This window comes from Lissotriton helveticus, chromosome 4_2 (genome assembly GCF_964261635.1).
Source record: "Lissotriton helveticus chromosome 4_2, aLisHel1.1, whole genome shotgun sequence".
Taxonomy (NCBI): Eukaryota; Metazoa; Chordata; class Amphibia; order Caudata; family Salamandridae; genus Lissotriton; species Lissotriton helveticus.
In genome coordinates this window covers 4,381,062-4,409,007 of record NC_136064.1, presented here as the reverse complement: position 1 = coordinate 4,409,007, position 27,946 = coordinate 4,381,062, and the positions used below count along the sequence as shown (strand labels likewise).

At 48.4% G+C, this 27,946-nt stretch overlaps 1 protein-coding gene across 2 annotated transcripts in view; it reads left to right on the top strand.

The window, feature by feature from the left end:
- LOC144752173 (vascular endothelial growth factor receptor kdr-like) overlaps window positions 1-27,946 on the top strand; it is a 655,129-nt gene that overhangs the window by 223,376 nt on the left and 403,807 nt on the right. For both annotated transcript variants that reach the window (XM_078640102.1, XM_078640103.1), the window contains exon 3: window positions 13,417-13,643. In XM_078640102.1, the coding sequence (XP_078496228.1) occupies window positions 13,417-13,643 (227 nt within the window). The remainder of the gene's footprint in view (window positions 1-13,416; window positions 13,644-27,946) is intronic.

The following is a 27,946-nucleotide window of genomic DNA, read 5'->3' as shown; positions in this document are numbered from 1 at the left end:
CTGCACCTCCCCCCAGTGGTTTCAGGAACCCGTTGCTACCTGTCTAGTTTAAGGGGTGCTTAAGGCGGGACTGTGAGCTAGCTGGCCAATAGGACAACCTATCCTGAGGGGGTGCATATAATCGGTCTGGCACCATCCCAATGGTTATGCTGTCCACAAACGTGCAGTTCCTACTGTAGGGTGGAAACTACACAACAGCACTTCACAGAGCTGTCAGAGCAGTGAGTTCCGCTCCTTTGCTATATTCCAGCCCCTAAACCCAGCAGAGGACTAAGGATGACTTCTTGAGGGTTTTCTCTCTTCTGACCCTCACATCTACTGGAGGAGCACAATCCCAGATGGAGGGCAACCATCAAACACCTCTTCCTCTTGCCAGGAACTAAACAAGTTAATGAAACAGAAAACAATACAGATTACTCCTATAAAGTTTGGGCATCAATTTTGGAAATAATGTACCTGTCTTGGAAGAGCAAGACGAAAAAACAGGTGGGATGTCGGGAGGGACCCATCTCAGAAGGGGACGAGGAGGCTATTAAGAAAGTAAATGATTTTCTTAATTGTTAAGGATAGGAATGCCTCTCTGGCAGGGTCAGGTTACCTCATTTAGTAAAGGATAGGGTGGTATAATAGCCCAAGGAGACAAAGTAACACTGTAGTCATGGATAACACAAAACAGCTTCAATAATTTACTATGATGCGGTTACCTAAGCAGTGACTGTGATTTTATAGCAGACATAAAATAATATTAGTTGCTTTAATGGTCCATTTGTAAAGCAGTGAATAGAATTCCCTTTAACTGTACAGTTATTATTATTATTATTATTATTCAACGAGAAGCCCCTTTCATTGTAATGCACAGCAGAAAAGATCTGTAATATGAAAATCTATAGAATGTCACAATTTATAGGCAGCGCCTCCTTAAATCTGATGTTGTGTGGCACAAATCTCTCAAAGATGTTCAACAATAACAAATGTATTTCACCAGGGTAAAGGTACAGCTAACGCACACAGTTTTGCAATGATGGATGATTAAAGGGGTGTATGAAGCAATAAAAAATCCATGTAAAGTGAGTGCGTGGTACTCACTTTTAAGGTACTCCTTCTTCTAAAGTAAGAGTGGCATTGGGAACGTTCTAGTTCTCTAAACATGACTTAGTGACGTTGCATCGGCTGGTTCATAAACTATTGATAAGAATGTGTTGAGAACTATTGATTTTTTTTTTATTAGGAATCAGGAACAAGACTTTGGATCTCATTACACAATTATAGAAATTTTCTAAGAAGCAAAAGCTCCGAATTTAGATATAGATGGTATTAAAAAAAAGGAATGAAAGATTTGGAGTTCTTGGGTCTCCTGTGAAAAGGACAGAGCGACATATATGTACAATAGCTATGTGGGCGACATCCCAGTCAGAGATCTGCAAGTTTTAGGTTTGACTCATGACTGTACTTTCTCAGCCTTTTATCAATTTAAGGCTACTAACATGAGTGTCATTGCAATGGATTATATTTCCTATTATTCCACTGCCTAAAGACAATGTAATTATTTTATGCTCTGTATATTAATAATCAGTAATTTCCCATGTAAGACATTCATCTAAGGGGATTTGATTGTTGATTAAATTTGTCAAATGGTGCCAATGTTATTAGCTAACAAAATAATCCATTTCCTATGGGATCCTGGTCTTAACTATAACTACACAGTGGCGTCTGCCAAATGGAAGCTCAAAATGAATGCAGACACTGGTATACTGAAACGTCTTTCAGAGTGTGATGCTGAAAAAGCAATATAAATAAAACATGTAACCCATCAGCAGGGCAAATTAAACATGCTTGACATGATTTATATTTGCTTTCTTAAAAAAATATTCTTATTGAAAGTGGTATTTAAGAATGACTGATAATAACTACTAATATGTTCTTTAACGGTGGACCTTAAATGGTGAAAAGGGATTTTTTTCGGAACAAGTTATGACTTTTAAAGAGTCATCTCTGTGCGATGTAATTAACTATTATCCATTTTAATGGTTCACTGTCCTGAAAAGTATGAGTTTGTCTTGCCATGATTTGAAACCACAGTCTCCATTTCAAAGCACATACTACCAGCAAACATTCAACACCAAGAGGCATCTAGCAGAATGGATGATGGCCAAGTGTTCTTTAAAACCTGAAGAGGAATCGGCCAATAAAAAGAAATGGGAAGACATTTCCATTAGCGGATCATCTGAACTTGGCCGTTCCATGCAGATTTAATACACCAGATAAAGACGAGTCATATGATTTCAATACAAGATTAGACATTGAGAAAAGGACAGTCAATGCCACTTAAACATTGATTGATGTGGTTACATTTCTTAGTTCCATAAATCAATCAGCACTGGCATAGTGTGCTTCTGCAGCCGTTTGATCGAATATCCTGTAACTACCAATCAATGCCATTTTTCGCATGCAGGTATTTACAAGTGAAGATTCAAATCTGGTCTTAACAAATGATTCCACTGAAGAGAGATGAATCTTGGAAGGCAAAAAAAAAGTAGATTAATAAAGCACTCCGCACCCACAAGACGATTTGCAACATACTTAAGAAATTGCATCTTGGCATCCATGAATACTTGGCACATAAACTTACCTTCTCTGGAAGAAAGAGAGCGATAAGAAGCCATTCATCATTATCATAAGTTGGCATAATGTGCTCTTTCTCAGGCAACTCCATTTTAACATGGAAACCCCTTCCAACAATATACGCCTGGTTGTCTCAACAAATGGTCCCGGCACTGAAGAGAACTACTTTGTGTGCAGATGACCCCCTTGTGAAAAAGCAGAATTCAGTCACTTGGAGTGAAATTAACCAATGGCTGAAGTGGGTTGACCCACTGCCCCCTACTGTCTGTTGTAGTGGGTGAAAGAAATGTGTGAACAACATACCATGAATAAGAGGGCGGGCAAAATAAGTTCTATTTAAATATAATTTTATTACAATCAAAAGTTCTGGCTATCACCAGACCTGAAAAGCACTTACCAATTCGGAATCCATTTAAAATGCATTACCTGACTCTCTGCATTTGACTGACAAAACCGAATTGTATTATTTTTTCACCGTATAATACTCGCTGAACCCCACTCTGTATAAGTTATTGTTGATAGATTCTTCCTAATTTTGATGTTCCACTCTAGAAAGAGCTCTGTCACCCCAATGACGCACTACACGAAAACAAAATAAAATAGAAGAAGAAACAAACTTGTTGTAACAGGTTTGTTGCCACAATATAGAAATGATGATCAGTTTTAGTGTAGAACCCTTTTAATGGGGTTTGAAACACACTACACACAAAATAGACAGCATAGTAAATAAAAACACAGCAAATTCACTTTCATACACTTAATAATGGAATTTATTTAGGCAGACCAGATTCTGACCAGGGGTCAAAGCAACTCCTTTGTTGGTATCTCATTTTATTGCACTTAATTGCAGATGATATATTTCCCATTAGAATGCGCCAAAAGTTTACTACTAGATAGACAGTTTGATGACAGCATCTGCAGGCCAAACTGAGCTGAATCTCGGCTACTTTTCAACTCTTAAGTGAGTGGGAGAAGAGTGGATTCTTAGTTCGCTGTCGAGAAAGGTATTTTCTGCTAGGAGATTGATATAGTTTGCATTTGGGAGCTAATTTTGGACCAAAAATAACTAATCTAAGACCTTGAAAAGTGGGCAGGAGACCAAAGAGAAGACAGAGTATTAAGGAGATTTATCAACCCCAGGATTAGCCAAACTCCATTTTTGTTTGTGGATGAATGTATACCATGGGGCAGATTTATGTTGGTAATGCGCCACGTTTGCGTCACGCAACTGCGGCGTAAACGTGGCGCATCCCTACGACCCATTTACAACGTGATGCATCTAGGCAGATGCGTCACGTTGTAAAGCCCTGCGCCACTTGTGGGCGTTCCGGCGCAGGGTGGGCGTTCCGGGGCAGGTGCGCCTCGCAAAAGTGGCTGAGTGAAATCTATAAGATTTCACTCAGTCACTTTCAGGCCAATGCTGCGTCAAAACCCTGCGCCTGCTTGAAGCAGGCGTAGGTCTTGACGCAGCATTGGTCAGATAGGGCACCCCGAGCCTTGCTGGAGCTGCGGCGCGCTTGCGACGCAACTCCAACAATGAGCCGCTTATTCGGCACAGTGCGTCACGCATCTGTGCCGTTTTTGCCCCATGGTGCAAATGGGGCGCACCATGGGTGGCGGAGCAGTGGCGAAAAATAACTGGCGCATCCCTGGGGATGCGCCAGTCATCATAAATCTGCCCCCATAAATCTACATATTTTTTTCTTGTATCTAGTAAAGGTCTCTGCAGAAGATGAGAGAAAGGTCGTATAAGGCAGATGTGTCTGGTTCTGCGTAGTGTTCTAGGTACTATTGCTGAAAATGTTATGCTTGTGCTAGGGTGAGTCAGTCACGGCAGGTGCAGGTAAGAGCAGTGGGGCGATGCAGGTGTGGGGCGGGAGGGAAGTTAGATGATGACGAGAGAAAATAAAATAAAAAGAAAACAACTATCCTTGCGCTTGCCGCATTTCTGAATCGGAAATGCAGTGAGCGCAAGTAGAGGTTTTCTTTTTTTAAATTTTTTATTTTGCCTCGTCGTCGTCTGTCGAATCTCCCCTGCCCCGCCCTGCACCACCCTCCCGCTCCTAACTGCACCGGCCGCGACTGGAATGAGTAAACTAGAATAACACACATCGTGAACAAAATGACCTGTATACACATCATCCCTGGCCATGAAACAGAACTGGTGGGGTATATTTACAGGGGAACATCCTTTACAATGCGGATGTTACCCCACACTACAGTTACGACGCGTCTTTTACAACGCAAGTCGTAACCACGACTTGCGCTGGAAGGCGCTAAAGGACAAGGAATAGTAGATTTACTATTCCAACACCTTCCCTACTGTACGTAGGCTGGTGTTGGAATAGTAAATTAAACTATTCTAAGTCCAGCACCCCTACAGCGCAAGTCGTGGTAACGACTTGCTTTGTAAAAAACGCGTTGTAACGGTACGCGTGGTAATACCACGCGTTGTACCGTCGTACATCCATATTTACAAATGTCGCAGTGTGGCTCTGTGGCAATTTTTGCAGCGCCGTGCTGCGTCATTTTAAAAACGTGGGGATACGCCTTATTTACAAGAATTCGGCGCACCCCTGTGTTTTCCCTAGCGCTGGTGCTAAAAATAGCTGCTTGGCACCAACACAGACACCCGCATGCCATGGTGCAAGGGTGTCTGTGTTGCAGGGAATTATTGTTTATGTGCAGGAAGGTAAACCTTCTTGCACATAACAATTGTTAGAGGTGATTTGCTCTTTCTATGTGTGCTGTAGAATGCAGCATACATAGAACGAGCAAAAATCAGGAGAAATAAAGGTATTTCTCCTTGTTGTGCCAACCTAACACTTGCTTTAGCATGGCATTAGTTTTTTTTGCTGCCTTAGATTTACATATCCCTGTAAATCTGGGGCGGCGTTACAAAGCAATAGGTGTTGCGCTGGAAAACTGCTTGAAAGGGTACCATATTTACAAAGCACTGTTAAGCCAAACAAAGTGGCTTAACTTCCCTTTGTAAATATGGTTCATGACATTGCGACATCGGAATGTTGAAAAAAGTGACTTTCAGTGGCGCAATACTCTTGTAAATATGACGTATAGCTTTGAAGAGCAGTTTTTAAGTTTCTCCACGAAGAGCAACTGACGAGAATCCAGCACTAAGTGTTATTCAAAAAGGGGCGTGGCATGGACTCCGCCGAGCATGGTCGCCTGAGCCCCGAGCTCCGGGCTGATCTCGGTCCTGACCGAGACCCTCCCCGGCGGCGCCACCGACCAGGCGTGGTTCCCGAACGGCATGGGGCGCCTCGGCGGCGGCTGGGCATAAGGAGGGACCCGCAGCTGCCTTGAAATCGGCAACTGAAACGGAGTCCGGACTGCGGCGGTCGGCCATCTTGCCGAGGGCCTACTGCGGCCCTTTGATCCCCGGCCTCAATTACGGAGTGCCGCCTGGAGACACGGTCCCCCGTGGAAGAGCGGAGGTCGGAGCGGCCCGGGAGACAGCCTTTGGTGGGGATGGGCGCGGGCACCCAGCGCTAGTGCCAGCGTACTTGCGGTCCCGACAGGCCAGCGGCCGCGAACGGAGGACCCAGCGGAAAGGGGCTGTGGCGTCATCACACCTGAGCGGCGGAGTAGAGTGGTCCCGGAAGGGGACATCGAATACGGCGGACCCGGCGGGGCTGCTGCTGAGAGGTGCCGCTCTGCTTTGCGGCCAGCTGTTTGGTGCACCGGAGCCACGGATCCCGACTGGGGAGCGGAGCCACCTTGGAGCTGGGAGTGGGAAGCGGCGCCTGGCCTGCTGGGGAAACAGTAGTTGCGCTGGAAGACTGGAGGCCAGTGAGCTTGTGGATTGCCCAAGATCGAATTGAGGGGGGCCCTGCCCTTGGCCCGGTGCAGACACGGGTAGTGGCGCTTTGGTATCTTCGCCACGGGTCTAGGGACTTGGGAGAACTTCTGGACTTCCTGCCGCAGCCCCCATTGTGCACGGGAGAGGGCCTGGGGCCACATTGGAGCTCTCCCAGGCGCGGGATCTGCCATCTGGGTAGCCCTGCACTCATCAAGGGGCCGGGGCGGATTAGCGTCACTGGTGGACCTCGCCTACGGACGTGGGGCCTGGCGAGTGGGACCCCCATTGGAGCACCGGGCACCTGTGGCCCTGCAGCACCACCCGGAGATATCTTGTGGACACAGTCCTGGTTCCTTGCTCGGCCAGACCTGTGGGGTGGCGGTTCCCATCGCAGCCCGGCACACACCACATGACGGACCCCTGGTGATTGGCATAATTGCGAGATCCGGTGGCGCGCCATGGGCAAGCCACGGAAGGGAGCGGGCGCGGCGCCACCGGACCAGGCTGAGGACTCCCTTGAGGCCCATGAACAACGGCTGACGGATGGCCAGGCTACAGGGCTGCAACAGCAACAGATGGACCAGATCCTCAAAGCCATAGGGGACACAAGAGAAGCGCTGCACCAGGACATCGCTCAGGTTTCCACGGGCCTTGGCCTCTTGAAGGCGGACCACGACAAGCTCGCTGACCGAGTCAAGTCAGCGGAGCTGGCGCTAGAGACGCTGGAACCGGCCCAGAAAGCATCAGACGCCACATTGGAGGACTTAGCGCAGGGTACAACAACTGGAAAGGAGAGCGGCTGATGCAGAAGGGCGCAACAGGCGCAATAACATCAGAGTGGTGGGTCTGCCCGAAAATGTCGAAGGGGGCGACATGGTCTCATACCTGGAGAACTGGTTGCGAGATGTGGTGGTCCCGGAGGGCCTGATGCACTTCTACACATTGGAGAGGGCTCACAGGGTCCCAGCACGCCCTCCAGCCCCGGGCCGTCCCCCCCGGCCAGTGATAGCCCGGCTGCTACATTTCAGAGACCGGGACATTATCCTGCGGCACGCTAGATCGACTGGCCCATACAAGGTGGACAACACTTCTGTGTCTCTTTTTCCCGACTATTCCCAGGAGGTCCAGCGCTGCCGCTTCTCCTTCGTCGCTGTCAAGAGGGCCCTCCGCGACGAAGGGGTGCAGTACTCCCTACTGTTCCCGGCGCGCCTGAAGGTGCTGGTGGATGGAGTGGCGACGTTCTGCGACACACCGGACGACGCTTGGCAGTGGCTGGAACGGTACCGAGCGGGCAAGGATGGCACGGGTACCTGGGCGGCGGCTGCAGAGGACCGACCGAAGCCGCGTAGGAGCAGGCGCAACCGGAGGTGAGAGCAGAACAGGCGGTCCCCATCGGCATCGCAGACGGAATTGGAGAGGCAGGCTGCCCTGCAGGCGGTGTCGATCATCTCTGGAGTGGCGACGGAGGCCCCGGTGGTGGACTCGGGCTCCCGGTTGGACTCTGATGAGGCGGAACTAGGAGGTTCAGAGGGGGGCTCGGAGAAGGACCCTGGGGAGCTGCCTCAGGTCACCCCACAGACTGCCGATGGACTAATGGACGAATGATATCTAGGAAGCTGAGCGAAGGACAGTAAGGGGGTGTGATCAGCCTGTGGGGATGACATTACCGGGGATGTTGGGGTCCTGCTATCTGGGACGCTGGGAATGACGCTTTCCCCTGTTATGCCGGGGTATTGCTGGTGCGCGCGGGAGCCCTAGCGATCTCGCTTGAGCGGGGGTGCTGCTGGGGGGGGGGGAGGTCTACTCTTAGTCGGGATCGGCCTATCACGGTGTGGTGGGTTTCTGGCTGTCCGGACGGCTGGTGTGGAGTCACCCCCTCTATCTCACATAACTTGTGAGTCTCTGGTAGTTCCCAGAGTTTCCCTCGTTTACGGGGGTACGGTTTGGATGGGTAACAACTGTTTGGCGCCTGTTCTGGGGGTGGGTGGGTTGGTTGGGGTTGTTACATGTTGCAGGGGATTGTCAGTGTGCCACTGGGGTTGTCAGGGACTGGACTCCGCTATAGGCCTATTGATGGCGGCTAAATTGGAACTGAAATGTGTTACTTGGAATGTGCGGGGGCTCAACTCCATGAGGAAGAGATACAAGGTGCATGCATACCTGGTGCGCAGGGTGGTTCAGGTAGCTTTTCTGCAGGAAACGCATTTAACTCTGGCAGAGGGGCAAGCGCTGCAGCGGCGATGGAGGGGGCAACTCTTCTATACTACCTATTCCGCTCATGCTAGAGGGGTGTTGATTTGGGTGCGAGCGGGTGTCCCCTTCCAGCCCTTGACGGCGAGGGTGGATTCAGATGGGAGGTTTGTGGCGGTACTAGGGCGACTGGATGGCTGAGATGTCACACTTTGCAGTGTTTATGTCCCAAACTTTGATCAGGCCGCGTTCTTCTCGGCGCTGTCGATGAGGTTGGCGTCTATGTTGGTGGGCACGGTGTTTATGGGGGGGGGACTTTAATTCGGTGGTAGATGTGAAGATAGATCGTTCCCATCCTCCGCTGGCTCAATCGGTGGTGCGCAGGGTGGCCAAGGCTCGAAGGAATTGGCAAGAGCAGTGGGGTCTCTCAGACGCCTGGCGGACGCATCACCCCGTCGACAGCGACTACTCGTTCTATTCCGCGCCACATGATCTCCACGTGCGCCTTGACACTGTTCTTTGTATGACTGGGGCCCAGGAACTCACGCGCAGCAGCGAATACCTAGCGAGGACCATCTCGGATCACAACCCTTGCTTACTTACGGTCCTCTGGTCCAGACAGCGGCAGCCGATCCCCACGTGGCGGCTGAACCCACTGGCACTGGAAGACCCGATATTTCACAAAGAAGTGCAGGAGTGCATTGAGCGTTACTTTCAGGAGAACACGGGTACCGCGACCTCTAGGGCGATCGAGTGGGACGCCTTTAAGGTGATGGTATGAGGCGCGTGCCTCTCGTCTTCGGCGGGGGTACGTAGGACACTGCTGGCTGATGTAGAGCGGGAGGAGGCCTCACTGCGGCAGGTGAAGAGGGCTGGCCACGTGGAGGGGGCAATAGGGAGGAAGTGTTGGTGGCTCAGGAGCGGGTAGCCACCCAAGTGGAGAGGCTCCGCTGCCATGATTACCGGGAGTACATGGTCCGGGCCCACGCCGAGAGGGACCGGGTCGGTTCGCTGTTGGCGTGGTTGGCCAACCCCCAATCTAGGGGTACGCCGATACTTTCATTGACCACGCCTGCCGGGGACTTGGTTCGTTCACAACGGGAGATTAGTGACCAGTTCCTGGCTTATTACTCGGAGCTCTATCGGAGCAGACTGTCGGCACTACCGGCCGGATTGGATACCTTCCTGGATGAGGCTCGGTTGCCGCGGCTAGACTCAGAGCAGGGAACTGCGCTGGGTGCGGCTATCACCCTGGGGGAGATTAGAACAGCGGTTAAACACATGGCCAGAAAGAAAACGCCAGGGGGTGACGGACTGCCGGTGGAGTTCTACGTCGCATACATTGACCTCCTAGCGCCTCAATTACATCAGGTGTATGGGGAAGCGTGGGAGCGGGGCAAGTTGCCAGTGTCGACGAGGGAGGCGATTATAGTGGCGTTATTGAAGAAAGGCGGGCTTCCTACGGCAAGAACGGTGTACCGCCCGCTCTCGATGCTCACTGTGGACTATAAGGTGCTGAGCAGGATCTTGGCCACGCGGTTGTCTGTACATATGTGCTCTCTGGTACACCCGGACCAGTCGGGCTTCATCCCTACGCGGAACACCTCGACGTGTATACGGCGCCTGATACGGGTCATGGAAGTTGAGGGGGTGGACCCCTCGGGCGCGGCTGTGCTCTTGGTGGGTATCAAAAAGGCGTTCGATAGTGTGGAGTGGCCATACCTGTTCTGCGTGCTTCGTTGATTAGGGCTAGGTGATGGTTTCGTCCATTGGACGCGGCTGTTGTATGACTCCGCTACTGCTAGGGTCCGCACGGGCCGTTCCATTTCCGCGGCTTGCGCAGTGGAAAGAGGCACCCGACAGGGTTGCTCTCTGTCCCCGCTCCTCTTCGCTTTGGCGATTGAACCTCTGGCGGCACGGGCTCGGCAGGGACGGTATTATGAGGGGGTGTTACTGCGCGGCGTTCCGCATTATATTTCCTTATATGCCGACGATCTCCTGATGTACTTGGCAGAAGTGGAAACTTCGGTGCAGGGTGCGCGGGTCTTGCTCCGAGAGTTTGGTGATTTGTCAGGGCTGCGTGTCAACTGGTCCAAGACCTGTTTGTTCCCCTTGACCACCCGTTGTACCCAGCCTGCGGAGCTCGAGGGATTACGCTGGGACCCACTTGCTCCTGTATGAGGGGAATGTGGGCAGAGCGCTGAGGGGCATTAGAGGCAGTATGGGGTTTTGGCGCACTCTTCCATTGTCTGTGGCCGGACGAATAGCGCTACTGAAGATGGTGGCCCTCCCGCGCTTGCTTTATTTTTTTCGCACGCTGCCGGTGTGGATCCCGCTCTCTTTTTTCCGGATGCTGCAGTCGATGGTGATAGGGTTTATTTGGGGCTCTGGCAGGAGGCATGTTTCTTTGAACACCCTGCTTAGGTCACGGGAGGAAGGCGGCCTGGTGGTGCCGGATTTTGAATGGTATTATCTGGCGGCGCAGCTACAGTGGCTCACGCAGGCTGTGGCGCGAGAGTTTTGGGGCCCGGACGGCCCACAGGGCCGGATTATACAGCGACATGTCCTGTCCTTCATCGTGCTCCAACAGGGGCTTCGGTTGGATCAGCTGACTTTGGAGGAGCGCACCCTTCGCCACTGCTGGCTTCGTAGCCAGAACCAGGCGGGAGTTCATATTCCTTATGTACCGGAGATCCCCTTGGGCATGTGTACTGCCCTCCCACATGGCGGGGATTGGTCGGCACTGGCTACCTGGGAGGACCGCGGGGTCCACGTGATAGGGGACTTATATAGGGATGGTGCTTTGCTGTCGTTTCACGACCTACAAGAGGCCTTCGATCTGCCGAGGGGTGACTTTTTGCTCCATGCGGCTCTAGTGTCTGGGATTCAGAAACGCTGGAGGATGGGACTGGCTGAACCCCCCACGTCGCTGGGCTGCCAGTACGGTGTGATGGCGGCTGGCGCTTATAAGGCTATCACCTGCCTGTACAGGAGACTGGCGCTGGATGGACCGCCCCCCCTAGATAGGTTGCGGGAGCGCTGGGAGGGAGACCTCAGCCGGCAGATACCCGAAACAACCTGGCCCCAGCTGGTATGTAGGGCCTGGAAGGGCACGCGTAATGTTAGGTTCCAACTGGTCCAATACTTCACTCTACATAGGGCGTATTGGACGCCGGCCAAAATCCAACGGGTCTTTGGAGGGGCGCATTCGGTATGTCCTCGCTGTAATACGGAGGGTGCTGACTTCGGGCACATGTACTGGTCATGCGCAGGGCTTGGCACATACTGGGCTGATGTTATGTTCTGCTTGAATCAGGTTACAGGTCGCCAGGTTGACACGGACATGGGGGCTTGCCTCTTACTCTGGTTTCCGCACACCCCAGCTACGAAGATTACCAGTAAATTTTTCGACTTGGGGTTGATCCTGCCCAAGAGGGAGCTCACACTGCATTGGAAATCTAGGGGGGGCCCCAGCTTCCTGAGGTGGCGGGGGCGCTTCCAGCAATGGGCGACTAGTGAAGGGACTCTTCGATTACAATTGGCTAGACTCGCCGCTAATGATAAAGCGCTAGATGCGGCCAGGGCATGGAGCGCGCTAGTGGCGGACCTACAATCACTGTCAGAAGCTGCTGGAGGTGGTGAGGTGGAAGCGCCGGCGAGCCAGGAGGGGACGACAGGGGTGGAGAGTATGGGGGCAATGGCCGGGGATGTTGTATACTAGGCCTGTGTGACCGCCTGCAGGCGAGGGTTTGAATACTTATGCCGAGTACAGTGGAGGATGGAATGGGTTACGTGCACTGTTCTGGGCAGCTTCTGGACCTCCACCCAGCTGGGGAGCCGAGACCGGGAAGGCCGAGGTGGAGTCGCCCACTATTCCATGCAGGTTTATGGTACGCTGCAGGAGTGGCAGTAGAGGGCACACTGACAAGGGGGTGTGGGGGTAGTGGGGGTGGGGGGAGGGGATGGATAGGGTATCACTAGTTGGGGTGTTATAGCAGCTGCATTAATGTGCACCATGGCGCTCGAGATTCATGTGGTGCGTAGTTGTAAGATGTTTGCGCAAAATCAATAAAAATTTGTTTAAAAAAAAAAAAGTGTGATTAAAAAATGAAGCCCCTCCCATGCAAAGTCTGTTTCAACCTTTAAGCTACCGAATTTGAGGCCATATTTGCTCTGCTTTTTAGTGGTTGGAAACACTGTGATGCAACCACGAAAATGTTATTTTGAATGTACCAAATCCATTACAGGTGTCACTAAAGCTTCACCAACTCGTACAATGGGGTTGTAAATAAATATGAAATTGTAATTGATAAGAGGTGTGTTATGGGCATCCTCTCCACGTTGCTTTTCAGTTCCCCATGTATCAATGGTTAGCGATTGGAATTACGGTCTCAAACCATTACTAAGTTACAGACTCCCAAGTTGGGGTGATAATCAAAAAAGGGAAGGGGTACCCTTTGGAGGCCTTCCCATTTGTGAATTTGGGTGGCTGCTTTGGAGGGAGTAGGCCCTCTCTGTCACTGAAGTTTTTAAAAAATGAAAAGTTTTTTTTAAAGCAGCCCCATTTCCTTTAAGATAATCTGGCTGTATGAAAAGATAGGAGTATGTTAGAGGGCATAAGTAAATGAAGCAGAGACGAAACCTAGCAGTGCATCTCACCCTGTCAAGGAAGAGCCGTCTTCAGTGGCCATTACGACAACCTATGAGCCAGTGAACCTATAGTGATAGTCATGCAGGTGTGTGGATATGGCCAGATGCTCACGTCTTTGCTGTTTTTTCAATAGGGGATCTTCCCATCTGGTATGGGCTTGGGGAGATGGGCGCAGTCCAGTCGGACCTCGATTCCACGTGGTTGAGCTCAGATGTCCAGGGCCGGCTCACCAGCACCTCATCTGCAGTCGTCTGACTTTAAACACAACCGTGGTCCAGGACACCGGCTACCTCAGCTGCCTTTACAACAATGTGACGGCCGAGAAGGGTCTCGTGGCCAAGGTCTACGTGTTTGTGAAAGGTAAGGGCTTCCTTGGCTGGAATAGTTTTTTTAAAAACTATTTTAGACTCTCGCTTTAATTTTGTACACGTTTGCCCAACCACACTGCTGACTTGAATGAATGATATTTATTGTTTGGTTACTGAAAACCATTACATAAAACCAAAATACAAGATAACAACATTACAAAAGTTAAAATCAAGAAAATCTAAAAAGTTCAGATTATCTAGTTCATGGGCCGGTAGGAGACTCCATACTCCGACCAGTAGAAGTCATCAACATTGCCCGTGCTTGAAAGATGAACTTTCCAAAGGCCGCCATATGCTTTACCGTGGACAGGGTGTAAAGATGGATAATCCCCTCCTTTGCGGTACGTAAGCCCGATTGTCTTAGTAATGGCCTGAGATAAAGACTGCGGGCCAGACCACACTGCTGACTTCAGATTCTCAAAATACTCATTGGCAGATTAAAGTAACATTCTCACTGTGATCCTGCTCTGTGTCCTGCCAGTTTTAATGAGCTCACCTGGAGGTGCACCTAGAATTATATTCCCTCACAGCAGAGCAAGGGCATATGGCCAAACAATGTTGGTGCAGATGTGTTGCAAAATAGCCCAATACAGTGCAGCACTCAAAGTTCCTGCTCTGCACTGCATACTGGACCTGAGGGTGGAGGGGCAGTGCAGAGCCTCGTTTACTAAATATGGCCTGTTGCTGCTCGCTTCTCCTGTGCTGGGGCCCAAACAGGCTGCCTAGCGCCATGCACGCAACATAGCGCCAACGGTGCGTGTGTGATGCCTAGCATAGGTTTTCTAAGAGAATCCTCCCAGAACAAACTTTTCTCCGACTTTTCATCTGCTTCAAGGAGAAGTTATTTTTTTATACAAAGCCAGGTCTGACAATTTGCGTTTAAAACCACGGATAGCCTTAGGCCGCCAAGTATCACCCATGAAACAAGCTCTTGACGCAAACAGCTATTTGCGCTTTTTTAAGGGCAACTTTCCAACTCAAAAATTGTTTTTAACTTGAAAGTGAATACTTTATCAACATTTTGAGACACTTTGCACCACATTGTTTGACTCTGCGGGGGCAAAGTCATGATAGATTTGCCCCTTGTTTCTTTGTGGACAAAGAAAATACATGGCATTCAGTGACAGGTACTGGGACCCTTTCTCACGGAGAGAGGGGACACGAGACAAGGTTTCCAGCGAGTGCAGTAAATCAAACGAATCTATCATTCAGAAACAGAATAGAATACTTGAATGAGCTAATTACTTAAAAGTGACTCACAGATAGGCGAGCCAATTAGTTAAGACAGTGGTTCCTAAACTTTTTTGACCTGTGGCTCCCTTGACCTAATCGGCAGTTGGCCGTGGCTCCCACCATTTTTTTTACCGGTGGGTGGGTGGTATGTACCTCCTGTTATCTTCCTTAAAGTAATTGGGACGCATTCTTTCACTCATCCAACAATCCGTTCACTCATCCAGCCATCCATTCTCTCATCCATCCACCCTTTCACTTCACTCATCTATCCATCCTTTTGTCCATCTACCCCCTTTCACTAACTCATCAATCCTTACATTCACCCTTTCACTCATCCATCCCTTCACCATTTCACTTATCAATTCATCCATCCACCCATTCACTTGCCCATCATCTACCCTTTCATTCATCCATCCATCCATCCTTTCACACACCATCCACCAATTCACTCACCCATCAGCTGCCCTTTCACTCATCCATCCATCCTTTCACACACCCATCCACACTTTTACCCATCCATCTACCTTTCCACCCATACATCCATCTATTTACCTTTTCTCTCATCCATACTTCCACTCATTCACTCATCCACCCATCCTTTCTTTCATTATCTATCCATTCCCCCTTTCATTCATGCATTCATCCTTTCAGTAATCCATTCAGACATTCCTTCACTTATTGACTCACCCACCTTTCCACATTATGAGCTGAGCCTTTGTCTGCAGAGTTGCAGGCAGAAGAGGCCTATCAAGAACGAACTACAGCAAGGGGTGGGGTGCGGTGGGGGAGAGTTCAATATGCCCCTGCACATAGGCAGACTGAAAACGTAGAAGTCATGAGTCACACAGAAGGCTTTTGGACCTTGACAGATCTATTTTAATTTTGAAGAAAGCTGAAGACTTGGCTACCAGACCAATACAAAAGACTTATAAATTTAGCATCAACAGACCCTTTGGGTGTGCAATGCTCTATGAGCCTTACCAAATAAAATGACCTAAGGGAGGCAACCCGGGCTCCTGACATGAAGCACCCAGAGCTCACAAAATGAATATTATTCTCTTTCTGATTCCATCAGCCCCTGTTTTTATGAACCACAGGGTAGGCAGAGCCTGCTGGCCCACAGCTATGGTGGGTGTGGTCATTTGCCTCTGGTGTTCATTGGTCAGTCTTACTATGGCTGTCCAATGGCTTCTCATGTAGGTAGTGTGGGAGTCAGAGACTAAGAATTCAAACAGTCAAACAACAGGCGCAGTACTTCACTGTCCAGCGCAGTGCATGGCGTAAAAAAGGAGAAGTGCTTTAACGTCGCAGTAAAATGAAATATTCCACACACAAATGGGCATTCAGCTACATGGTTCTCCAGTCCTTTTTTTATCGTTCTAGACAATCTATTGTGTTCTAATTCAGCTCCAATGGTAATCCCAAAATCTACGGTGTCTTAACAGAGATAAACAAGCATTTACAATGCAATGGTTTTGCCTTTGTTAAAGTTTGAGCTATTGGCAAAGCTTGTGACCATTTTCTTTTTAAACATAAATAAATGGCATTGTTATTTGCAATGCCACTAGCTTTATCTTTCACAAATGTCCCCCAACACATACCCACACAGAGCCCCCCCACACACTGCGAGCCCCACCACACACTGCGAGCCCCACCACACACACTGCGAGCCTCCCCTATACACTGCGAGCCACCCCCTACACAGAGAGCCCGCACACACCGAGAGCCTCTTCCACACACTGAAAGCCCCCCTACACACTGAAAGTCCCCCCCCACACACAGAGCCCCCCGCCCACACACAGAGAGCCCTCCCCTTGTTTGACAATGTACACTAAGCTATAGAGTTTTATAAAGCTTTGGAGAGAGTTATTTGCAACTGTTCATTATAAAGAATATATTCCTTTCTAACTATACAATGGTGGACAATATATCTTATTGAAGCCACTCTCAGATGGACGCAGGCAGCTGCTTAGAAACTTTTTTAAACAACATACACAATGAGGTCAAGGTCTTAGAATGTAAGTGCATGTACTGTTGTAAAACACTAATAAGGCACATGTGGATGACACACAGAACCATGCATAGGCACAATATTGCACAGTGACTTTACTAGTTTAAATAACCCCATAACTTATGAAGAATATGAAGATTGATGTATAAAATGTTGCATGGATGAATGGATGTGTGAAAATGTGGGTGGATGATTGATGGGTGGATGGATAGAAATGTGGATGTCCAAAGGATGGATGTATGGATGGAAGGATGAAAGGGTGGATGGATGCAGGATGGATTGTTCAAAGTGTGGATGAATGGATGAAAGGATGCGTGGAAGGATAAAAGGGTGGATGGAAGAAGGACGGATGGAAGAAAAGGTGGATGTATGGATGGATAAGGCTTCCTGTGTAATTACTGAAAGGCAGGGGTAGACATTAATTATTGAAATACACGTTTCACTGCAGCCTGTCATGCTTTGCTTGACAATGGAGGGTTTTTTGCATCACAAGCGAGCCAAGTATGCGCAAAGTTCTCTTAAACCAAATAATCGGTTTAACAGATACCAGCTTCTGGTGTAGCCAGATTAATATGCCATGTAATTTTCCTAGACCACTTTATATAGACGTTTGCAATTAAAACAAATTCGTTTTGTATTTTCTAAAAGGTAACATTGTAATAGGGCACATATGGATTTTATATGCTTACATGTACTTTTCGAAATTCATCAATATAGTATATAATCTTTACACATCAACACCATAAAAATGCACTTTCTAGAGTTCTGCAAATAATAAAACGTTAGAATGAAGTGTCACATCTGTTGTTGGTGGATCCGACACTGCGATAAGTCCTACCATTAATTAAAAGGACACGTTGTATTACTTTCTTAAATATGGTATAATTGGTCTAAGTACAGATGATTTAGTAAAAAGGGATGGACTCAAATTCTTGAATCAATATTGAATCAGTCGATTCCGCAGGTTTCCATTCCATTGTTTTGATTTTGCCTGCGACGGTATAAGACGGTAGCAACCTGTCATTCGAGACAGAAAATATCGTGTGCACTTTTAAATTGAGCAAACTCGAATACTGCGAAAGCCTATTTGTGTGTCTTCCTCAGCATTAACTGTGCCTCTCCACCCTCAACCCGGCCACGCCTAGGCAAGATTATGAGTTTTATCTTGTCCAGCACCCTTAGACACTCTCCTATCTCATGCCAGACACCGACACGGTCGTTTATACCTGCGTGGTAATCACGGACACAAAATCACCTGGTGGTCTATACTATATGCATAGGTTAGGGAGGACAGGAGTAGTGGCATAACTATTAACAAAGGGGTTAAATGGTGAATGAGGCGGGAAAAGGGCAATTCTGACAATTTGGTGTGTATTACAAAAATAAAACAAACTTTTCTTTATGACCAGTTATCAACAGAAAACAGGAGCAGTAATTTGACTCAAGGATTAGTAGGCCATGTGGTACAGCGGAAGACTAAAGTGTTTGAGCTACTTTTCGCTGTACCACATGGGCCAATTGACTTCGCAAGTATAAACATTGTCTGCTACGCACTAGTAAGCAAGTAGAAACGTTTTCTGCTACACACTAGTAACACACAAACTCTTCAGGACGGTGAATTAAAAAATAAAATTATATATATCACACCGGGATGTCTACCATCGCAAGCGAGAAATATCAATACGCCCCCGTGTTCACTGGGTAGTGCTCACCAAACACACTCGAGAGGTTTTCCTTTAACCTACTAGCAACGCTGTTCGGGAATACTCCACCTATTTCAATTTTAGTTGTGGGATTTAAGTGCACCCACAGATGTCAGCTACTACATCATGAAAAAAATGATGTTCCTCCACACCACTCCTTATCCACGGATATTTGAACTCGTGTTTAAATTTGGACGTGTATAGAAGGCCACACAAGTTGTATTGTTTGCCCCGCCGAAGGCTACACCTCTCACAATCCTCTATCAAGGCCACGATATATATCCTTAGTACCCCACTGTAAATTTAATTGGCTTTAATTAAAGACACTCCGCTCTAATTAACTCTGAAACCCGAGCCTGCTCGGGGACGCCGCTGTCTGCTTTGATATTGTCAGTCCAGATGTCCTAATAAAACCCCCTCCTCCGCCCAAATCCCAGGCGCCGAACTAGAAACAAAATGCAAATGAAATGTAAAAGCTAAAGTAGCGCCGGCGGTGCCATCAAGAAAGGTACCTCTAAACTTCCCTCTTTTATGGCACTGCGAGAAGACCTCTCCGGGATAAGGGAATGCAAGCTGAGGAGCACAGATCTTTCACACTGTAACCCAACCTCCCTCCACCCACCAACATGTCCAGGACTAGGTAGGCCACGAGCAACCAATATTACCTCCCATAAGCAAAAGGCTCGCCTTTCAACCGTTTGTGACTTCACAAAGTCTATAGCGCCCCGACGAGTTAAGGATGTTATTAGTAATAATGGCCCTAAAATTCCTCAAACAGAAGGCGGAAATAAATCTCCCGGTGCCACAACACTCCACCGCCCTAGCACCCCAGCCTCAAACCACTAAAAGGCAGAGATTGCTTATTTAAAGGGTGATTTCACCACGCTTTGTCTAATAATGGTTCCAACAAGCAGCACGCTACAGAAAGTGTACACACATTAACGCATTGGCGCTATGTCCCTTCCACTACTCGTACAGGGGGGTCTCAAAACACGGCCGGCTACTATTGTTGTACTGCGCTTCCTTTGCATCGCTGACTCTTCTAGCGCCTAATAAATAATTAAAGCCTTAAAAGCAGGTCTAGGCTCCACAGCTCGTTTTCCCGGCGCGTGGAAGCGCAGCGGCAGAGCCGAGACGGTGAAAAGCGGCCCTAGGCGCTGCGCCCACCCAGCCCCCCTGCCTGCGCCCACCCAGCCCCCCTGCCTGCCCGGGAACCTTGTGCGAGCTGCGAAGGGCACACGAGGCTTCCTTCCGCGAAAGCTATTCCCACACTAAGCATTAGGGTGTTTTCCATGCTAATTGAGTCACTTAAAGCGCTTTCTAATTTAACTTTACAAAAAATAAAAAAAAGCCACACTGCGGCGATTTACATTTTTTTTTAGGATATTGAAATGAAGACGAAAAACTGCCGGGTGGTGAGGCCGCCCTGAGGGGGGCGGGAACGGCGCACGGATAGCGGGGGGGGGGTTAATTAACCCTTTGTGGGTTCTCCGTGCAGCGCTCATTGTAGCAAATAAGTTTCGGTGACACAACCTGGCTAACAACCCTGTTTCAATATGCACGAGGTAAACGGAGGGGGGGGCGGAAAGGCACGGAGAGCGGGAGGGGGGTCGGGAACGGCCACACACTGACAGCGGGAGGGGGAGAGGGGCGGGAACAGACACGGACAAAGCAATAAACAAAAAACAAAGCACTCACCTGGACATCTTCCGGCAGATCTCTTGCTTCCTGCTCTCCACTCCTCCTCCCGATGACGTGGTGGAGGCTCGGCCGGCTGGGCCAATCCCAGCGCGGCCCTGGCTGGAGGCGGACGGCTGCTTCTTTCGGCTGGCCGGCCTGAGGAGAGGGAGGGAAACGGGCTGCCACGGAGCGGGAGGGAGGGGCTATCGAGCGACTTTTGTGCAATCGTCCCGAGCAGGAAGGCAGAGGCAGGTGCCGGCAATGCCGGACCAGATTCGGGGGCGTTCCCGGCTTTCGGCTGACGTCGCGTGACGTAGCCAAAAGGGAAAAATTCTCGGGAACGCCCCCGAATCTGGTCTGGGATTGACAGACAGAGCCCTCTACCAATGGCTAGCCTCCATTTATGGAGCTAGCCAATGGGAGGAGGGGGCGGATACCCGACCCCACATAGAGATATCATTAGATTTTGCTAGCGCATGCGTACTTCGTACGCATTGCGTAGGCAAAACCTAACAAGCATTTACAATGCAACGGTTTCGCCTTTGGAAAAGTTTGAGCTATTGGCATTGTAAATGACAAAATTTTTATTTATGTGTTGGTTTTGAAAACAGATAAATAAATGGCATTGTCATTTACATTGCCAATAGCTCTAACTTTTCCAAAGGCGAAACCGTTGCATTGTAAATGCTTGTTCATTCATGATGTCCATACACTTCCTTATCGTTGTATTAATTCCCTTTGGTCTCTGCCCTTTATCAGTTTCCCCCTTCCCTCTTCCCTGTCCTACCCCCGCTTTTTAAGAGGGTTTGGATCAGCTCAGAATGTTAGTCATCCACCTTAACCACACACTGTGCGAAGCCGATCTCATGTGCAGACAGCAGTAAAAACTATTCTACCTTTATAATACAGACTGTAGCTGGCAAAGTGTCTAATGACAGCAAATCCAACACTGACTGGTGGACTCATCAACAGGGTACACGTTCACTTATCATCAATGAACGGCAGGTCAAAGCTTACAATATTAAACAAAAAAGGTGCCTTCGAGCGATGACAACCACGTCACTACCCACGGGACACCTAATCTTCTCCACCACTTCCCCGCAGTGACAGCTCACCTGTGTCTTCAAGCCCAAAAGCTACAAAGGCAACTGGTGTCCGAAGCACACGCTTCCGGTGAAGGCGTGCTGTGTGGGAATGGACAGGCTCACTTGTGCGCTAACCCTACAGTTGGTATTGTGGGCGCCATCTTTAGTTGGGCAGAAGTGGCCTCGGAATGAACGATTGTTGTTCTCGCACAGTGTTTGAATGGGAAAACACTATTTGTTTTTGTTCTGCAAGCAACGAATAAACCTCTATTGCTAGGTTGACCAGATTTTCAAAGCCATAAACCGGAACATTCTACCGACACAGGAGGAACATAATCATATCCTTCTTCGACCTGGTCTACAATAACACACATGATAGATACATTGTTATGCGCATGTTACTGTTATATTAACAGCGACACCCATTGGAAAAGCATTAGATAGGCATTTTTGTGGTAAGCACAAGTGGAATTAAATACAACGGTTCTGATCCATATTAATTTACATACATGGGTATAACATCATGAAACGACTGACTAAACAAATACAGGATTAGGATTGTAAAAATGGAAATGTACTACTCCAGTGGCACCGCTGACATGATTTGTCCGGTCTCTTTCTAATCCTTGTTTTTATTGTCACTCAAGTTTTGCAGCCAGGTTTCAAAATAACGTTTTTGCAATTGTTTTAAAACAAGTGTGGAAAAAAGAAGGAACGACTGCAAAGTCTAATGTATCACACACTAAAGGAGTTCACGAGTCGACAAGAAAACTTTACCGACACTTACCAACTGCCTTTGCAAGCCGCAAGAAGTTACTGCCGAGGAGGGGGCGGGAGAGGACACGAACGGCGGGAGGGGGGCGGGAGAGGACACGGAGGGCGGGAGGGGGCGGGAGAGGACACGAACGGCGGGAGGGGGGCGGGAGAGGACACGGAGGGCGGGAGGGGGCGGGAGAGAACACGGACGGCGGGAGGGGGCGGGAGAGGACACGGACGGCGGGAAAGGGGAGGGAACGGGAAAAACGTAACTCCGCCCAGGGAAAAAATCTCGGGAACGCCCCCGAATCTGGTCCGGCCTTGACGGACAGATCCGGCACCCAATGGCTAGCCTCCATTTATGGAGCTAGCCAATGGGACAGGGGGGCGTATTCCATTTTCCTTACTGGAAATCAAGAGATTTCTCTGGAGGCGGAGCTAAGAGCTCCGCCCTCCAGCGAAACCTAAAAAGGTGCATGCAACAATAAAGCACAGGTGTAAGCTGAGCTCACTATCAGGTCATGCAACCAGCTACCATGTTCCCTGGGATGCGGCTTGCTGCACAGATCAATGGTACACTTTTCACAGGCCCACTGCCCGTGTTGTCATCAGCGGCGTAGGATCACAGGAAGGTGCCCCACGTCTCCCTCGGGTCACTGGGAATGAACAGCGTGGCAGACCTGATCAGCGAGTATTTTTTTTTCAGCAGTTGCGGCCTCCTGGCCATGGGGAAGGGTCTCAGCAGCATCATTGATTCTTGCAGGGGGCACTGCACCTGCAGCCCTTGGGTCATGCTGCAGGAATCCTGGTCGACACTCTGTTGTCAGGTTTTTAGATACTTCCTGTAGGTTGCCACAGGAACCATTCGAGGAGACCTGGTGATTCCTCACAGTTTCAGAGGGCACTGGTTTCACTCCCAGTGCAAGGGAGGTCATTTGGGTGCTCCACTCCCTAGGAACATGGTTGGGCTTGTCCTCCTGGACAGTAGCATCTCCTGCAGGGCTCCTGGGAAGACATTTCCCCTGCAGGGTCAAACCCTCTCCTCTCTGAGCAGGCTGGCAGGCTGCTAGGCACAACCACACCCTTCAAGTGCTGCCTCCTCACCTTTGGGAGACTGGCTGTCATCCAGACACCAGTCCTGGTTCAGAAACAACATTGTGAGCACTCTGTGGAACAATTCCTTCGTAGGTCACGAACTTTGAACTGGAACAAACTTAGATGATTTTGATTCCACTATTATACTGCTGCCCAATGTTCTAGAACCAGTTTAGGCTGGTTCTCTTTCAGATTTCATATTCTGGCTGCAGTGCAGGTGCAGCCTTTGTGCAGGTTGATGGCTCTCACATCAAGTAGTGGTGATGCTGGCACCAAGCAGGAGTGTGCCAAATCATGGGCACAAAGAAGATTAAGAATGCACCTGGTATTCCTCAAGTAGCAATCAAAGAAAGACCAAAGGGTAGAGGTAGGCCCTACCTAGAAACCTCCCAGCTCTTAACAGCAGAATCTGCTGCCTCACTCTTCCTCTCAACCATCCAAAAAACACCTGCACTCAGGACGGACTATTAGTAGTCTCTTGCCTTGTCAAGGTCTCCTTCCTTCCGCTCTAAGAATGCAGGCAATACACTTCCACTGTCCGGGGACACTCTAGCCCATCCTCCATCACACCACGGGCCGTCCAAAACTAATCTCACTGGTCACAGCAGTGAGTCTCTTATCCCAACATGGGATCTTGCTACCATGCACACTTTACATACATTCACTCAACCCACACAGAGGTCATCGGTGCAAGCCTGTGGGTGACACATCGAAGTGGAACTTTACACAAGAAGGGCTGGTAGGTCACACTCCTCCTGTAACACAGAAAAGATCTGTTAAGTAGCAATAATTTACAAAAATAGGTATCCTGGGACCACCATTTCTTATGAACAATCATGAACATGAACTGCAACCCTTTGTCAGCAAAAAGGGCACATGTGGTGCTTCCCTCTAGTTTACAGAACAAGTTCTGGACCTTGGGCTCACTGTGGACAAGCCCAGGTCTAAGCTTGCATGGTAGATAAGCCTGCTAGCTCGGCCAACTAAAACCAGATACCACTTCCATATGTTGTCAGGTCCCTTAAGGCAGGGGTGCATGTTTACCATGCATGGGACATTCCCATCTCAATAAATTCTATATTAGAAAACTCAGTTTCTTAAAATGATCAATGGGTGCAGTTTTGGATAGGGCAATGGTCTTTTTTTCCTGAGCTGTCCCACAGTCGGTGCGTTCTGCCGATGGGCTAGCCGAGTACTTCAACCTTACACAGAGGCGGCCAAGATAAGAGCCTGTCTGTGAGCACTTATGCACACCATCAGAGCACTTCTCATAAGGATCACAACAGATACACCAACCACTCACTCTCCAACACTCTCGCATGCTACCCGTCAGAAAATGCTCTATGGCTTCATATAGAGGTATGAAACGCTCTATAACCACTTCAGTACATCACATGACCTGATCTAAGTGGAGGTAGCCCAACAGGGCATCTGCTTTTGAGTGATCTCTTCAGATCCTTTGTGGTCTGCAAACCAGGAGAACTTAATGTTATACCCAGTTAAAATCATCAGATCAGCGTAACCTATACCAGCCAAATATTCACTAAGGGGCAGATGTATCAAGATACCATTTTGCGATTCTCAAATAGCGATTTTTAAGGAATCGCTATTTGAAAAGTGCAAAATGGTATGTATGTAGAAATTCGCTATTTATTAGCGATTTCTTAAAATTCCTTAATTGCGATTAGCAAATTGCTAATCGCAATTAAGGAATAATTTCCCACTCATTTCTATGGGCCAGGAGGCCCATAGGAATGAATGTGAAATTATTCTCAATTTGCGATTAGCAATTTGCTAATCGCAAATTGAGAATAATTTCAAGGGTGCAAGGGTGTCTTAAGGACACCCTGCTGCACCCCTGAATTTGACATGTGTGCGCATATGGCGCACATACATGCCCTAAGGGCATGTATGAGCGTCATATGGCACCTTTAGAATTTAAAAAAAGTGCATTTTGAAAAGAATTCGCCAATTACCACCAACTACAAGTTGGTGGTAATTTGCGAATTCTTAGTCAAAAATCGCAACACTGAAATGCTTAATACATTTCAAATAAGAAATCGCAATTTGCCATTTCTTAAAAGCCGCGCAATATTAAGGAATTGCAAAATTTGCGATTCCTTAATATTGCGAGGCTTTTTGCATGATACATTCCAAATCCCCTTTTTTTGTCGCAAACGCTGCTATTTTGCGAATCGCAGCGTTTGCGACAAAAAAAACGGATGATACATCTGCCCCTAAGCCTCAGGATTTGGTAGAAGGAATACTTTAAAAATTAGAACAAGGGGGTGGCAGTCATGCAGTTAGAGCACTTCACATTGCCGTGCTCCAAACTGCAATATTAAAGGTTATATATTAAACATGCACATGAAGATGAAGAGAATGTACTATGCAATAATGATCTTATTACTCTACTCTTATATTGTGTCACATCAGATGTCCCCAGCCAAATGCAAAACGTGGTTCAGCTAAGAGAAAGAAGATTTAACAGTTCTTTAGGGAATGTGTGGGTTTGCTTTAACCATCGGTTCTACTGCAGCGGAAGCTGGAAATCAACAAAATGCGGCACTTTTTAACACAGGAAGCGAAAGGGTCAGACTAGACAAGCCAGGCAGTACTTATCCACTGACAGGTCCTGCTACCGTGTAACTCAGCCAGAAGAGGAAAGAGAGCCCTAGGTCAGCCGTGAAACGTCTGCTTCCCATGAAGCCGTTCAACCCGGAAGTGAAGGGCAGGCAAAGAACGTTACCTCAGGCTGGTGAACTTCGACTCCCCAGGCTTGTTACCTGCGGCATACATGCCAACATTATAGAAGGGGAAAGTGAGAGATTTTTATTTAAATAATTGGGAGAATGTATTTTTCCCATTGACTTCTATTGAGGCCTGAATCTGGTCTATTGTCATGTACTGGGACTAAATAAAAAGATTGGTTGTTTTCATCTTACTGTCAGGAGTACGGAGGAAGTGCTATGGCAGGCATAGAAAGCGTGACAAAAAATGTGTGCACTGGCCTGCAGGAGCAGGTTACAAGCACTGTATTCTCTGAGTCACACAAGACCAGTTCCTGTTGGGAAACATCACTTACAACGCAACTTTTACCACGCAATGCTTTTACATCGCAACTTTTACAACGCAAACCGTTACAACGCATTGCGCTGGGGGGCGCTCTAGGATAGGGAATAGATTTAATTTACTATCCAACACCTTCCCAACTATCCACGGGGACTGGAGTTGGAATAGTAAATTAAACTATTCACTATACAGCACCCCAAAGCGCTATGCGTTGTAAAGGCATGCGTTGTAAAACGTGCGATGTAAAAGCATGCGTGGTAAAAGCATGCGTTGTAATGTCGTACATCCGTTCCTGTCTGCAAAAGCCTGCAGAGGATCAGGTTTTGAATAGGAATCAGGAGGCGTGAGACTAGCCTTGAAATCAGTAGTCTCCCACCTGAATCGGGAGGGTTGCATGGATGCTTGTGGTATTGTACTGGTAATTATATAGCGCTTTCTACACCATTGCATGGCCTAGAGCACTTTATCGAGAGATGTGTAAGAGGCTATTCTGCATGTAGTATTTATGTTAAGTTACATACCCCCGGCATGTCAGCAGGAGCACTCGCAGTTTGCATGGCATCAAATGGTTGAACGTGTGTTGGTCACCTTTGTTCCATGCGAGACAACATTGGGTGCCTGGGGCAAGCTTGTAATCAGGCTGTAGCATAGGGTTATACGATTGCATAAGTGGTTGTGTTGCAGAAGGGTGTTAGATATATATGCAGCCACTTACCATAGATACATTGATATTGTGACATACGGGGTGTCGTAGTGGTGCTGTTGTGTTCCACAGATCATTTTATTGGTATGCATAAATCTTGCCCTTGAGCAGACCAACCCCACCCTTTTTCAAGTTTTATATAGCACAAACTTGATCCAAAGGCATCAGCAAAGTTTACACAAGCACCAAATTACACTACCCAAGGTCACATTTATGTTATCTTAGGCACAAGCAGAACATATGACTTGCTCAGAATCACAAGATGTTGACGAGACGCTGGTTTCAGCCGGTACTTCAGCCGGGTTCCCCAGTGCCGAAGTTAGCTGCTCTGGCTATTAGGCCACACCTCCCAGGGCCAGCTTTTTGCATTGGTCAGCAGGGCTCAGGTCCCATGAGCAGATCTTCAGAGGGGTGCAGGAAGCCATCTCCACAAGGTCAAGCACACAGCAACGCCCCCCTGACTTTCCTTCAGTGTTCAGTTTAAAGTGGTCTTAATAATTTATTTACATGCCACAGGCGCTGTTTTAACACTCCAGTAGCCCCTTTCACTGCCCTCTCATCTCCCGCTCACCTACTGCTGCCAGTCACCAACAACCGCTCCTAACAAACAAACAACTTGGCTCCAGCAGGGTGAAGCTGAGCTGTGGTTAATTAAAGAGAGTGAGTTGGGGGAGGTGCGGAGATGACTATGTTGAGAGGCTCAGCCAGGGACCAGTGCTTAATTTGAGCCAGTGGTTTACGGTGCCCAGCACCGGCACTTAATTGTGAATACCAGCACAAATGACAGCTGCCACATGGTGGCGCTGTCGATAAAATTTAGAGATAAGCGGAACAATAGTTGTTTATTAAATCAATATACATTCATTACCACTAAAACCTGCTGCCCAACTTATTCTTAAAGATTTGGGCAGGGCTGAAACAGTCTGCATTGTCACACTTGTAGTAGTGTAATAGTTA